At 40.7% G+C, this 14,740-nt stretch overlaps 1 protein-coding gene across 2 annotated transcripts in view; it reads left to right on the forward strand.

Moving 5' to 3' along the window:
• cacng3b (calcium channel, voltage-dependent, gamma subunit 3b) overlaps positions 1 to 14,740 on the forward strand; it is a 144,968-nt gene that overhangs the window by 79,261 nt on the left and 50,967 nt on the right. For both annotated transcript variants that reach the window (XM_062050511.1, XM_062050512.1), the window contains one exon: positions 8,180 to 8,263. In XM_062050511.1, coding sequence (XP_061906495.1) covers positions 8,180 to 8,263 — 84 coding nt within the window. The remainder of the gene's footprint in view (positions 1 to 8,179; positions 8,264 to 14,740) is intronic.

Genomic DNA, 14,740 nt, shown 5'->3' on the forward strand with positions numbered 1-14,740 from the left:
TGTTAAATAAAAATAAAAACGGGACAATATTAAAGGACACACTATTGTATAATTTTGTGAAATCATGGCAATAAAGTAGTGAGAAATTACACGCACACTGGCTGCAAAATTGCCTAACAAGTTAACATGTTAATGTTAGTATGCTGGAATGTTAACCTGCTAACAATTAGCATTGGCATTAGAGTGAGGGATTCGGCTGCAAAATTGGAAAAAAAACAACATTTTAGCATTTTAGAATGTCAACGTTATCATGCTAACAGTTTGAATGCGCCAAGTCATATAACTATAAAGCGTCTGCATCTAAAATGAGTTAAACAAGTGAGCATGCTAACACTTAACGTGTATCAAGTACAGAGTTAAAAGACTGTGAGGCAGTTTTTTTTGTTTGTTTCGAAAAATAAAAACGGGACAATATTAAAGGACACACTATTGTATAATTTTGTGAAATCATGGCAATAAAGTAGTGAGAAATTACACACACACTGGCTGCAAAATTGCCTAACAAGTTAACATGTTAATGTTAGTATGCTGGAATGTTAACATGCTAACAATTAGCATTGGCATTAGTCTGAGGGGTTCAGCTGCAAAATTGAAAAAACAAACAAAAACAACGTTCGCATGCTAACAGTTAGCATGTGTCAAGTATTCCCACCATCCATCCATTTTCTACCGCTTATTCCCTTTGGGGTCGCGGGGGGCGCTGGAGCCTATCTCAGCTACAATCGGGCGGAAGGCGGGGTATTGTTATACTAATTTCCTTTGTCACCAATAAAACAATGCTAACATGGATGTTTTGTTCAGCTACTTTAGCATAAACGGATGTGCACTGGTTTTCTTTTGGCATTTTGAATGTGCAAAATGTTGCATCCTTCAATTTTTCATGAAAAAACTACAAGAGTTGGACAAAAAACTTTGCAGCACAAATGGCCGGGACTGGTTTGGGCAGATGTGGACCAGGTTTTTGGGGCCAACTTGACACGAGTCCACTGTAGGTGCCAGGCCATGATGACTTTACGGAGGAAGTGAAGCCTTCACATGCAAATCAGCAGCACATTTTATCGCCAAACCTCTTTCACCAGCACTTCCTGGCTCCTTTCCTCCATCCTCCTTCAGCTCACCCCCAAAGCGTCACCTCCCCCTCCCTTATCCCCCGTGGCGTTGACCATGTGTGAATGGGACAGGATGATGGGAAGGAATTAAGCCGGTGCACGAGCACGCACACACTCCCACCTGTACGGCGGCGAGGCGTGCGGAGGGGTGCGCGTGCCACCGCCGGAGGACTTCCACAAAGGAGGATGAGTCACTCTCTGGCTGATCCGCAGCCGAGTCGATACAAGACAAACACACACACACTATAAATAATCCAGAGGCTTTCACTTACATGCATGATTGATGGTGTTAATGTATCACTTTAATGAGCTCGCTTGGTGTGTAGGCACACTTGATGCCTGCCTTAGCATGTGTGTATGTGTGTGTGTGTGTGTGTGTGTGTGTGTGTGTGTGTGTGTGTGTGTGTGTCTGCACGTGTGTCTGCACCGTGTAATCGTGCATGTGTGTGGCGGCTGTGATAAGACTTTTCATTAGTGTTTCCTCCAAATAGCCTGAAGGTTACCTGTCCTGCATCATCTGTCATCTATTGCTTACTTATTTGATCTTTTATGTCTGATATTTGACTCCTTGGTAGATGCGCTTGTGTGTGTGTGTGTGTGTGTGTGTGTGTGTGTGTGTGTGTGTGTGTGTGTGTGTGTGCGTGTGTGTGTGTGTGTGTGTGATTGTTCTTGTATTTCTACCCTTCTTGATACATCAACAAGGAAAAGTACCTTCCATATGAGGAGGTGTGAACAAGTTAGGACCAAAATCATGGTCCCAATACGGAAAACCATTGCATCTAATAGAGAGCCAAATACTAGAGTCTGTGAACATTGCTCCAAAGTTAGGATTTTTTGGTTGATTTAATGTGTATACAAAAGTAAACATCAAAAGGTGCAAAGGCAGCAATATATGATAAAACAAGACTGCAGCTAAAGAAGGACTTCCCTATTCATCCCCGAAAAAACCCGCCAGGTGAACAGACGATTTTACAACCTCCGGTGCCGGCGTAAGACGTGACCGTAGGATGAACAAATACACTACGGTACTAAGACTATAGTGGCCATTAACAGTTAGCTTCTACAGCTGGTTGCCCAAAGTGCGGCACAGGGGCCATCTGTGGTCCTTGACTCCTTTGTCATCGGCCTTAAAGGCCTACTGAAATGATTTTTTTTTATTTAAACGGGGATAGCAGATCCATTCTATGTGTCATACTTGATCATTTCGCGATATTGCCATATTTTTGCTGAAAGGATTTAGTATAGAACAACGACGATAAAGTTCGCAACTTTTGGTCTCTGATAAAAAAAAGCCTTGCCCCTACCGGAAGTAGTGTGACAACACCGGAGGAAGGACTGCTCACATTTTGCTATTGTTTACACCAGCAGCGAGAAAGATTCGGACCAAGAAAGCGACGATTACCCCATTAATTTGAGCGAGGATGAAAGATTTGTGGATGAGGAACATGAAAGTGAAGGACTAGCATGCAGTGCAGAACGTATCTTTTTTCGCTCTGACCGTAACTTAGGTACAAGGGTTCATTGGATTCCACACTCTCTCCTTTTTCTATTGTGGATCACGGATTTGTATTTTAAACCACCTCGGATACTATATCCTCTTGAAAATGAGAGTCAAGAACGCGAAATTGACATTCACTGTGACTTTTATCTCCACGACAATACATCGGTGAAGCTCTTTAGCTACTGAGCTAACGTGATAACATCGGGCTTTACTGCATATAGAAACAAAACAAATAAGTCCCTGACTGGAAGGATAGACAGAAGATCAACAATACTACCAAACTCTGGACATGTAAATACACGGTTAATGCTTTCCAGCTTGGCGAAGCTTAACAATGCTGTTGCTAACGACGCCATTGAAGCTAACTTAGCTACGGAACCTCGACAGAGCTATGCTAAAAACATTAGCTCTGCACCTACGCTAGCCCTCATCTGCTCATCACGACCCGTGCTCACCTGCGTTCCAGCGATCGACGGTGCGACGAAGGACTTCACCCAATCACCGATGCGGTTGGCGGCCCGGAGACGGAGGAAGTCAAGGTGAGGTCGTTCGGCTAGCGCGTCTGCTATCCTCAAAGTCCTCCTGGTTGTGTTGCTGTAGTCCGCCGCTAATACACCGATCCCACCTACAGCTTTCTTCTTTGCAGTCTCCATTGTTCATTAAACAAATTGCAAAAGATTCACCAACACAGATGTCCAGAATACTGTGAAATTTTGGGATGAAAACCGAGCCTTTTGTATTGGATTCAATGGGTCCGAATACTTCCGTATCAACCGTTGACGTCACGCGCATACGTCATCATATCTAGACGTTTTCAACTGGAAGTGTGGCGGGAAATTTAAAATTGCACTTTATAAGTTAACCCGGCCGTATTGGCATGTGTTGCAATGTTAAGATTTCATCATTGATATATAAACTATCAGACTGCGTGGTCGGTAGTAGTGGGTTTCAGTAGGCCTTTAAGCACCTGACAATAAACAAAAAATAGATGATCATTTGCACCCCTGGTGGTAAAATCTATCAAAATGAGGGTGGGCCTGAAAAGGAGAGATTTTTCAAATTGACTGTGTGCCGGTTATAAAAATGCTCCCCCTCTGGTTAAAGTTAAAGTACCAATAATAGTCACACACACACTAAGTGTGGCAAAATTATTCTCTGCATTTGACCCATCACCCTTGATCACCCCCTGGGAGGTGAGGGGAGCAGTGAGCAGCAGCGGTGGCCGCGCCCGGGAATCATTTTTGTCAACATATGAAATAACAAGTGTGTGTAAAAATTTGAAGTGCTCCTCCTCTGGCCAACATATGTGATAACAAGTGTGTGGAATGAAATTGAAATGTGCCCCTTTGGCCCAAATTAATTAAAATAAATAAATAAATATGTATATACACTGTAAAAAAAAAGAAAGTTGAGAAAACGCACATTTTCAAGGCAACATGATGCAACAAGACTTTTGCGTTTTCTCAACTTTTGATTACTACTAAATAGTGAAATACGATTTGCAATTGTTGGACTAATTATAATTTTCAAGTTAGTCAGACTCAGAAATAAGGTTTCACTATGTTTAACTACCAAAACAGTGTCTGGCCAGCAGTAGTCAAAAGTTGAGAAAACGCAAAAATCTTTTTGCATCATGTTGCCTTGAAAATTTGCGTTTTCTCAACTTTTTTTTTTTACAGTGTAGAGACATACTGTAATATGCCATTTTTTGGCGGTCTCAAGAAGGTAACAAATACAAGTGTGTGTGTGTGTGTGTGTGTGCGTGCCATTGTTCACTATGATTGATTGATTGAGACTTTTATTAGTAGGTTGCACAGTGAAGTACAAATTCCGTACAATTGACCACTAAATGGTAACACCCGAATAAGTTTTTCAACTTGTTTAAGTCGGGGTCCACTTAAATTGATTCATGATACAGATATATACTATCATATATACTATCATCATAATACAGTCATCACATAAGATAATCACATTGAATTATTTACATTATTTACAATCAGGGGTGCGGAGGGGGGGGGGGGTAGGATATGGACAGCAAGTAGTGGACATAGAGAGAGAGAGAGAGAGATCAGAAGGCATAGGAAAAAGTATCTGCATTTGATTGTTTACATTTGATTATTAGCATTTGATTATTAGCAATCAGGGGAAAGATTAAACATTTTTTGCTACTTCATTGCTCCCTTTTTATTTTTAGAAATATGCAATAATTACAGGGATTGTCATTTAAAAAAAAAAACGATTTACCGTAGTATAGAGCGCACCGGTATTTAAGCAGCACTCGCCAAATTTTAGACAAAATAATTTTTTCCAGATATTAGACGCACCAGACTATAAGCCGCAGATATATACGTTGTGAAATGAGTTATTTACACTGAAATATTCTGTAAATGTTTTTCTTACATACACTAATTGTTACGGTGTCTGTAAAACGGCAGTAAAACGGCTGATCAAGTAAGACAGAAGTCATCGTCATGGACCCACTAGCTGCGGAAGTTAGCTCTCCAATCAGCTAAACAGACACAATAACTCCACAGTGACGTTTTGGTGAATTTACTGAGGAACTTGTGAAACCGAAACAATACAAAAAGAATGCCACTGTACAAAACCCAAAACCAGTGAAGTTGGCACGTTGTGTAACTGGTAAATAAAAACAGAATACAATGATTTGCAAATCCTTTTCAACCTATATTCAATTGAATAGACTGCAAAGACAAGATATGTAATATTCATACTGGAAAACTTCGTTATTTTTTGCAAATATTAGCTCATTTGGGATTTGATGCCTGCAACATGTTTCAAAAAAGCTGGTACAAGTGGCAAAAAGACTGAGAAAGTTGAGGAATGCTCATCAAACACTTATTTGGAACATCCCACAGGAGAACAGGTGGGTGCCATGATTGGGTATAAAAGCAGCTTCCATGAAATGCTCAGTCATTCACAAACAAGGATGGGGCGAGGGTCACCACTTTGTGAACAAATGCATGAACAAATTGTTGAACAGTTTAAGAACAACATTTCTCTATGAGCTATTGCACGGAATTTAGGGATTTCACCATCTACGGTCCGTAATCTCATAAAAAGATTCAGAGAATCTGATCAAATCACTGCATGTAAGCGATGATATTACGGACCTTCGATCCCTCAGGCGGTACTGCATCAAAACGTGACATCAGTGTGTAAAGGATATCACCACATGGGCTCAGGAACACTTCAGAAAACCACTCTCAGTAACTACAGCTCATCGTTACATCTGTAAGTGCAAGTTAACAGCTAGCAGCTAACGAAGTAGAGCTAAGGCCAAGGCTATTAAGGCCTACTTCACTAGTAGTAGTAGTACTGAAATGCTGTATCTGTACATTACTGGAGGATATTTTATTTTCTCCTACTTCCACTTTTACTTTGTTAGATATTTTGGATGTTGCTAGACGTCGTCGTCACATCAACACCTGTAAAAGCTGAGTGACTGACTAAACTATCTAGTAGATATAACCATGGCACTACTACAACACACCTGAAACAGTTATCAATACTAATTATTACTTACCCATCCATTTAATCCACTATATGACCCTCCCTAGTGTGCCTCTGATTGGCTCGCCAGTGTCTGACCATGTCTGTGACCCAGACCGCTCTGGCTGCAGTGCCCTCTGCTGGTTGTTCAGGGGAGTGAGTAACTCCACATTTATTTGTGCATCTGGTTTGTGGTAGGAATGTCTCATCGACACAAAAGCAAAAAAGTGATCCACATATACAAATTCAAAATCAAGCATATTTATATTCAAATCTCAAAACTATATTTACAAATACATGTTTATTTATACAAATTATTTATTTATTTGTATGTCACATTTTTATATTTATACATTTTATTTGTATATATTTTCAAATCTCAAAAATATATTTACAAATACGTCTTTATTTATACAAATTATTTATGTATTTGTATATCACATTTGTATTTGTATATTTATTAATATATGCATAGGTATTAATATCATATTGATATATATAAGTTGATGTGAGACAATTCTACTTCCATTTTGAACAACTTAAGCTGTACATCAAGCAAGAATTGGAAAGAATTCCACCTGAAAAGCTTAAAAAATGTACGTTTACTGAGTGTTGTTAAAAGGAAAGGCCATGTAACACAGTGGTAAAAATGCCCCGGTGCCAACTTTTTTGCAATGTGTTGCTGCCATTAAATTCTAAGTTAATGATTATTTGCAAATAAAAAAATGTGTTTCTCAGTTGGAACATTAAATATCTTGTCTTTGCAGTCTATTAAATTGAATATGAGTTGAAAAAGATTTAAAAATCATTGTATTCTGTTTTTATTTACCATTTACACAACGTGCCAACTTCACTGGTTTTGGGTTTTGTAAACAAACAAATGAATGCATGGCTGAGTACAGAGGAGACATGTGAGTAAACACTATCACAAGAGCCATCTGCACCAGGAGGTCATCAGACCACAGCCACCAAGACGCTGACACAAAGCGCCCCCACATAACCCCTGAGGCAGATGACTCCCTCTGAGGAACGCTGGAAAGTAAAAAAAAAAAGCTGTAAAATAGTACGACCCATGAGCAGAAATAAAGGATAAAATACAAGTAAAACATGTGAAGATAAAAATAAAAAAACAGTAAATATATTTTAAAAAATAAGTATAAATAAATAAAATATTGCATAACTAATAAGATAAAAAGCAAAATACAAATTACTTTAATAAAATAATTAATATTAGGTAAAAGTCAAATCGAAGAGGTGGGTCTTAAGCCTGCTCTTAAAAACTTGAACATTCTCCAAAGCCCTCAGGTCCTCCGACAAGCTGTCCCATCGACGGGGGCCATAGCGTTTGAAAGATGCCATCCTTTGGAATAATTATAATTAGGAGATGAGCGCCGGGGGATCTCAAGGCCCGTGAAGGTTCGTAGACGTAAAAGCAAATCTGAAAGATAAGAAGGCCTAATACCATAAAAACATTTATAAACCCTAAGAAGAACCTTAAAATGTCATTACACGGGAAGCCAATGCAGAGATTTTAAAACTGGTGAGAGCCCGCCTTCTGGTCTTCATCAGGACACGTGCCGCTGAATCTTGGAGTAGTTGTAAAGGTGCAATAAGCTTTTTAGGAATCTATACGACTTCTAATAAAAGCAGTTTATTACAAGTATTTTGTGTTTTTGGTCCAATATGGTTCTTTCAACATTTTGGGTTGCCGACCCCTGGGTTATACAATTAAACCTTGATTGATATTTTCTCTCTGATACTAAATGTTAATTTCCATTTCTGTTATCTGCGTCAGGTCCAGTGTTTTATATTCAAAGGTGTACTCTCTCTCCAAGTCTTAATGTGTTAGATTGCAATGGTTGTGTTGCAGTGATTATTGATCAATTTAAGGTACTTATGGTTCGACCAGAGTAGTACAAGGTTTTGGCTTCACATCCTTTATTGGGGATTTGTAATATTCATGACTTTCTGGTAATGGATGTGGTTGAACACCTGCACATTGATGGCTGTGTTTGACATACATTTAATGGCAAGTTCTCCTGTTCTCCCCCCGCAGGAACCTTCCGAGGTGTGTGTAAGAAGATTGATCACTTTCCGGAGGACGCTGACTACGAGGCGGATGCTGCTGAATACCTCCTGCGTACGTTTGTTCATGAACACACAAATCACATTGCACCTTTGTATTTCATATTAATGCTCAGCTGGTATTTAGCTACAGCAGTTCTTCTCAAATGGGGGAGGGCGTCTGACCCAAGGGAACATGCTTTATCAGTATCTGTTAAGTTCCACTCTTTTCCTCCAAAAAGGACCCACGGACAACTCACGATTTCCTATTGATCAACTTATTTTTTCCAACTTGAAGAATCGTTGGTTTCTTTTTAGTTGATCTTCAAAATCGTCAGTAGGTTGTAAACATTTAAACCACATAAACAAAGATGTTAACAATGTGATTACACAGGTATTTTCAAACAACTTTTTACAAATGCTTTTAAACTTCTGAATAATGTTTTAAACTTTCTATATAATGTTTTAACTTTTAGAAAAACATGACTTTATCCTTTAAACTTTGCATTAATATTTTGTACTTTTAACTTTGAACATTTGCCATTTTAGCTTAAGCTTTAAACTTTTACATGTGCTTTAAACAATTTGCTTTTAACTGGTCAAACAGTATGAAGTCAAAACTGAAAAGGTAAATGCAGTAATGCAGTGGTACAATTTGAACCCAGCAGTTCAAACAAACAAATGAAGAGAGTTCAGTAAGCTAATTAACAAGCTTGCAGGTATAAGTTAAGCTTAACAAACAAAGCATTTCGATAACCATTAAATGAAAAAACATATTCACCGACCATTGGTGTGTTTGGAAACTTGAGTGGATCTTGCGGTTGTGGCTGCTTGCTGCTATTCTTTCCATGGAGGTTGTTTGGTGCATGAGTGACTGAACCTCCTTCCTTTTCAGGTGCCTTCAATTAGTAATTTGGCGGCCATTTTACCTTGGCATTGTGGGAATTGTGGTTTGCCCTGATGTTGACCATGATTACTGACACTTCTGAGTTTTTAACTCAACACCTCCCACTTGGCCTAATGGTTTCTAAACCCAATGAAGTCACAGGTCCTTCACTCCTTTGTTCTTCAGTGGGAATTAGAATGACAAGGCGGCAGACATCTCTCAGAAGGGTAGTGACTGGGATTTTGTGCTTGAGCTTCTTGGTTCTTGTTGTTGGTTTGTCTTTGTTAGTTTCCTTCCTGATGGGGACAGGATAGCTGGGAAAGGTCCTCACAAGCACATCTTCGAGCTCTTTGCCAGTCAACCCAGCCTGCTTGGGTGTTGTCGCCTCCCACTTTGGCTGTTTTGGGTTTGACTTCCTCTTCAGCCACTGCTCGGCAGCTTGAGGTGTCCAGACAATAACTCTGACCAGTCTGGTCAGGCTACTGAATCTTTTTTTGTCCACAACATGTTTAACCCAGCCAGTGGACTTCCTTCTTGGCACAGTGGGTTTTGCCTCTTGAGTGGGACTTTTGTTTTCCTGAGTGGCCAGTGGGTCTTCTTTCTGCTGACTCATATTAGCTTGAGCTCTGGTGAGTGCAGCTGAGAATGCCTCTTGAAGAAGATCTTTGCCAACTCTCATCTTTTTCTTTCTCTTGGAAAAGTTCACTGCGGTCAGCATGCACATCTTGTCTTTGTCCACTTGGTAGCCGATGTCCAGGGCTTTGTTCTCTCCTTCCCTCATTTGGTTTGGAAGAATGAGGGTTTTCTCTGGCTCCGGCTTTAGGACATCTGCTTCAGTTAATTTCCTCCCACTTTGCCCTGACCGGACCCATGGTTTGAGGAAAAAACCTCCAGCTTTTAAGACCTCTTCATCTCCTGCTGTGATTTGGTCAAGTCTGTTCAGGTCATTGTGGGAGGTCAAAAGGTCATCCACAGAGCTGTCCTCTTCAATGACTCTGCGTTCATCCTGTAGGTGAGCAAAGTTGGGCAGGCTTGCTGTCATCACAAGCACATCTTCTTGGGGTAGCCAGGCTGGCTCAGTTGCTGGAAGTGTGATTTCCTGATATCGGACAGCAGCAGTTCTCATGGAGCGAGCAAAGTGGGTTCTTGACCCATATGCTGCAACTTCTACTTCTTCGAGCAAGTCAGGGTGTGCTCCACCAACTGTCTTTCCAAGTGGGCTTTCCCACAAAACAAGGTCCCCGATGACTTTTAGTCTTTGGGGTGCGAGTCTTCCCTCTCGATGGCTTATGAGAAGTTCAACTTCTTCTGGTCTTTTTAACTCTTTGAGCTGGACATCTGGGAAGAAGCTTTTTAACTTTTCAGGTTGAATTGCTTGATGGACTTTAGCAATTTCCTCCAGGCCGTAGCAGACAAGTTGATGTGCTCGTTCACTTCCTTTGAGAGTCTTTACTCTGACCTTCAGGAGGTACCGTTTTGTGTTGACCTTCATGGTCATTCCTCCAACTCCATGTACAACCAGAGTTACATCTTCACTTCTCAGGCCCAGTCTTTTGGCAGCTTTGTGAGTTATATAATTTGTGTCGGATCCTAGGTCTATTAGTGTGCCGATCTTCTGACCTGCATTTGCTGTTACCAACATCAGCATCATGATCACAGGCAATTCAGTCAGCCCAGTCTCCTCCAGCAGTTCAGACTGGCCTGCTGATTTGAGTGTCACTGAGGCTCTGTTTGTGAATGCCTTTCTGCACTGCTCTGCCAGTTCTGGGGTAAGTTTTGAAAAGAAGGCCTCCTGTTTCTCTGTGAATTTTATTTTTCCATCTTGTTCACCTTTGCCTCCTTCTCTTCTGGCCTCTGCTGTCGGGCATAGGAAGTAGTGGTGGTCAGGTGCACTGCCTGTCTTTTTGCAGTATGAATTTCTGCATAAGAAATCGTCTCTGCAGTAACCATCTGTGTCATGATGCCCCAAACATTTCTTGCATGCTCCTAGCTTCTTCAAGGCTATTTTTAAACTTCTTGCAGAAGTATATCTTGTTGGTGTGTCCACTATCACCACAGATACCACAAACTTCATCAACATCTTTATTTGTGGCTCTGGTATATGCAAACTTTCTTTCTTGCCTCCTGTCTGCTTTGTCCACAATCTTCAGTTGTTCAAGTCGTTCCAGTATTTCCTCTTGGTTCTTTAGAAACTTCAAGAGCATATCAAAATGGTTGTCTGGGGTTACATTGTTGGTGGGCTTAATCATAAACATCAGCCAGTCTCTCTGTCTGAAATCTAGTAGCTTGCTTTCAATGGACTTGATGACCAGGGGGTTCCTTATGGCTCCTGAGTTTCCTAACTCTGTTAGGTCAGCCAGGGCCTTCTCCACAGCTTGTATTAGGTCAATGACCCTCCTTGGCTGGTTCCCCTTGACTTGTGGCATTTCATCCAACTCTTCCAGGATTTCGACTATGATTGTTGATTTGTTCCCGTATCTGTTTTTCAGGACTCTGAAAACATCTGTTGCTGTGGAGTAGGTGGACAGTCTTAGTTCCTTGGCAATGGATTCACTGACGCTCTCCAACAGCTGGATTTTCTGGACTTCTGGTGATCCAGTGGGCTCCCCTTGCTTCTGCAGGTTCTCCCAATCCTTCCTCCACCTGTGGTAGTCCCTTTTACTTCCGTGAAAGATGGGTAGGGAAGTAGGTTTTATTCTCACAATGGGTGGTGTTGGTTGGACAGGTCTGCCGCTTGCACCTTGATCAGCCAGCCTTCTAGAAATGGCAAATTCAGCCTTTCTTAACTTGAGCTTGTGGTGTGCTGCTTTCAGTTGTTTAAGTCTGTCGTCCATTTCGTCTTTCGACAGCTGAGGGATCCATTTCTCCCAAACAGACATGGCATGGATGGTCGCACTCATCGTCTCATTTAGTAAGGTGAGGTGAACGTCATAGCCTTCCATGTTGTTGCTTTCAACTGGAACATTTGCAGCCTTTTGAATGGTGCCTTCTGACTCAGCAATTGCAGCTTTCAGCTCAGTTCTTCCATATCTTCCCCACAGGCTGGTTTGAACAATGTCCTTTATCTTCTCCATCTTAACTTCGGCTTCTTTTATAGCGGTTTGGATTTCATCCTCTTGCTGCTTATCAAGCTCCGCTTCTGGATCATCCTTTCTGAGGTCAGCCTCCAGGCCAATCTTGTAGTCCTCGTTTGCATCCAACACTGACCTGAATCGGTCGGCAAATTTTGCGAATTCCTCTTTTAGTTCAGATTGCAGCATGCTGTCTGCTCCTCTTGAGATTAAGTTGGCATGTTTGGTGAAGCTGCTCTTGGCAATCGTCCTCTCCTGCTTCAGGATCTTGACTGGCTTCCCCAATACCTCTTCGGCCATCTTTATTTCCTTTATTCCGGCGTCCACAGATTTTCTGGATCTTGAAGCCCTTAATCTTCAGTCCAGGGCTGCTCCGCTGGTTTACAACTGTTAAGTTCCACTCTTTTCCTCCAAAAAGGACCCACGGACAACTAGGGTTGCGTATCGTTTGAATTCGAACGATTCCTATACCGTTCCGGTTCTTTGTTTCGATTCCGACCATTGGTGTGTTTGGAAACTTGAGTGGATCTTGCGGTTGTGGTTGCTTGCTGCTGTTCTTTCCATGGAGGTTGTTTGGTGCATGAGTGACTGAACCTCCTTCCTTTTCAGGTGCCTTCAATTAGTAATTTGGCGGCCATTTTACCTTGGCATTCTGGGAATTGTAGTTTGCCCTGATGTTGACCATGATTACTGACACTTCTGAGTTTTTAACTCAACAGTATCAGTATGCTTCAAACCCCGCTGTGCACGACAAAATGTGCTCATTGTAGACATTATTCCTGGCTTCCTCATTTTTATAGAAAAAAACATGAGCACAAATTGTTTTATTCATTTTTATTTTGTAGGTTAAAGTGGTTTATACAGTCGTGGTCAAAAGTTTACATACACTTGTAACGAACATAATGTCATGGCTGTCTTGAGTTTCCTGTTACGTCTTGGGGGGCGCATTGCTGCGCTGGTAGCGTTCCTTCCAATACAGACGACAAGCAGGAGCGGCGTGCAGGTAAGATTAAGGTTTTTAATTATTTGAAAGGCAGGATCAAAAATACAACCTGAGGATACTAGCAAGCATGGAGCTAAAAAAAACACAAAATTTCACCAAGGGTGAAAAACGAGGAATGCTAGTGTGTACATACTTACTATAGCGAGGACAAGAACAGGAGAACGTAAATGTTGCCTACAGCAAACATTGACCCAGCTACTATTGCTGGGTGACAGGAAACTATAAAGGGGAGTGATTAACCAAAACACCTGGTGGGAACACTAATTGCTAAACTAAGACAGGTGAGGAGAATCAGTGCCCATGGAAACTAACAGTAAACAGGGAAAGAGGGTGCACCCAGGAAACAGACTAAAACAGAAACATTACCAACATAAATCATGCCATGATCCGGGTAATGGATCATGACACAACCCCCCCCTTAAGGGACGGATCCCAGACGTCCCAAACTACAGGCATGTGATTTTTCCGTCTAAAGTCGGAATTCCGTCTTTTTTAATCTCGGGGGAAAAAAAAAAGATCTCCCGTTTTACCATTTTTTTTTCCGACCCTAAATCAAGATTCGAGACGTAGTTTATATTACGCCGTAGTTGATTGGTCGATATGTTCCTTGTGACCAATCAGGACATCTGTTATGAATGATGACGTTAATAACGTCATCTTTCATAATGGTTATTACCGCCATTTTCCATATGTAAACGGTGTCGGTTCTCGAGAGAAAGGACGCTTTACGAGTAAAAGAAATTGATAAACATGTCAAAAATAAGTTTCGATGGGACTGGATGGAAAGGGAAATCACTGATACTGTTGGGAAGAAGGAAGTTACGACTTTGTTCGGTGATTTTATTCGGAAAATCGCTCGTCCCGGAAAGGTTTTGTGCACGTGGTGTCATGATAATATTGACTATGGATCACGAGGTTTCAAGGCTTGGAAGTACATGCGAAACACCAAAAACATATGTAACAACTTGAAGCAAGGAAAACAAACTTTTCACTAGCTGGTACTTTTGGATGTCAACCGAAAGTGACATCGAGAGGAAAGATCCACCCACAACCCACTTCAGTTGCAGACAGGGTTGTTAATAATGAGGTAAGCTAAAAAATATTTGCTTGCGAAATACGCATGTTTGTTTTAAATATTAACCAATTATTGCTTTGCGAAATATAAATGGGTTTTTCTAAAAATAAAAAGCCATGTGAAAATATATTATGAAATGACAGAAATTCAAAGAGTCGCATTATTGACTCCAGTTAACAATTTATTTGAAATACATTTGCATATAATACTATTTTGTAATATTAAGTTCTTATGTAGTCTCTTAAAACTATTGTCAGTGGTGTAACAATCTTGAAGGTAAATATTTTCACACTTGTTTCATGCAATATGTCAGTGTCCTCACATTATTATTATTTCCTATTTTCAAATATGAGTAAACAATACTAAACATGTTTAATTATTTTCATAAATTTATATCCTATTTTGGCGAAAAGAATGAAATGTTTACATTTGGTATTTTGTTATATTTATCCAAAAATCCAAAAAAGAAGCTACAAAAGCAGAGACCAAAAGGAAAATGCAGGCTGCTCAGAAATTTG

The sequence above is a fragment of the Entelurus aequoreus genome, linkage group LG06 (genome assembly GCF_033978785.1).
Source record: "Entelurus aequoreus isolate RoL-2023_Sb linkage group LG06, RoL_Eaeq_v1.1, whole genome shotgun sequence".
Taxonomy (NCBI): domain Eukaryota; kingdom Metazoa; phylum Chordata; class Actinopteri; order Syngnathiformes; family Syngnathidae; genus Entelurus; species Entelurus aequoreus.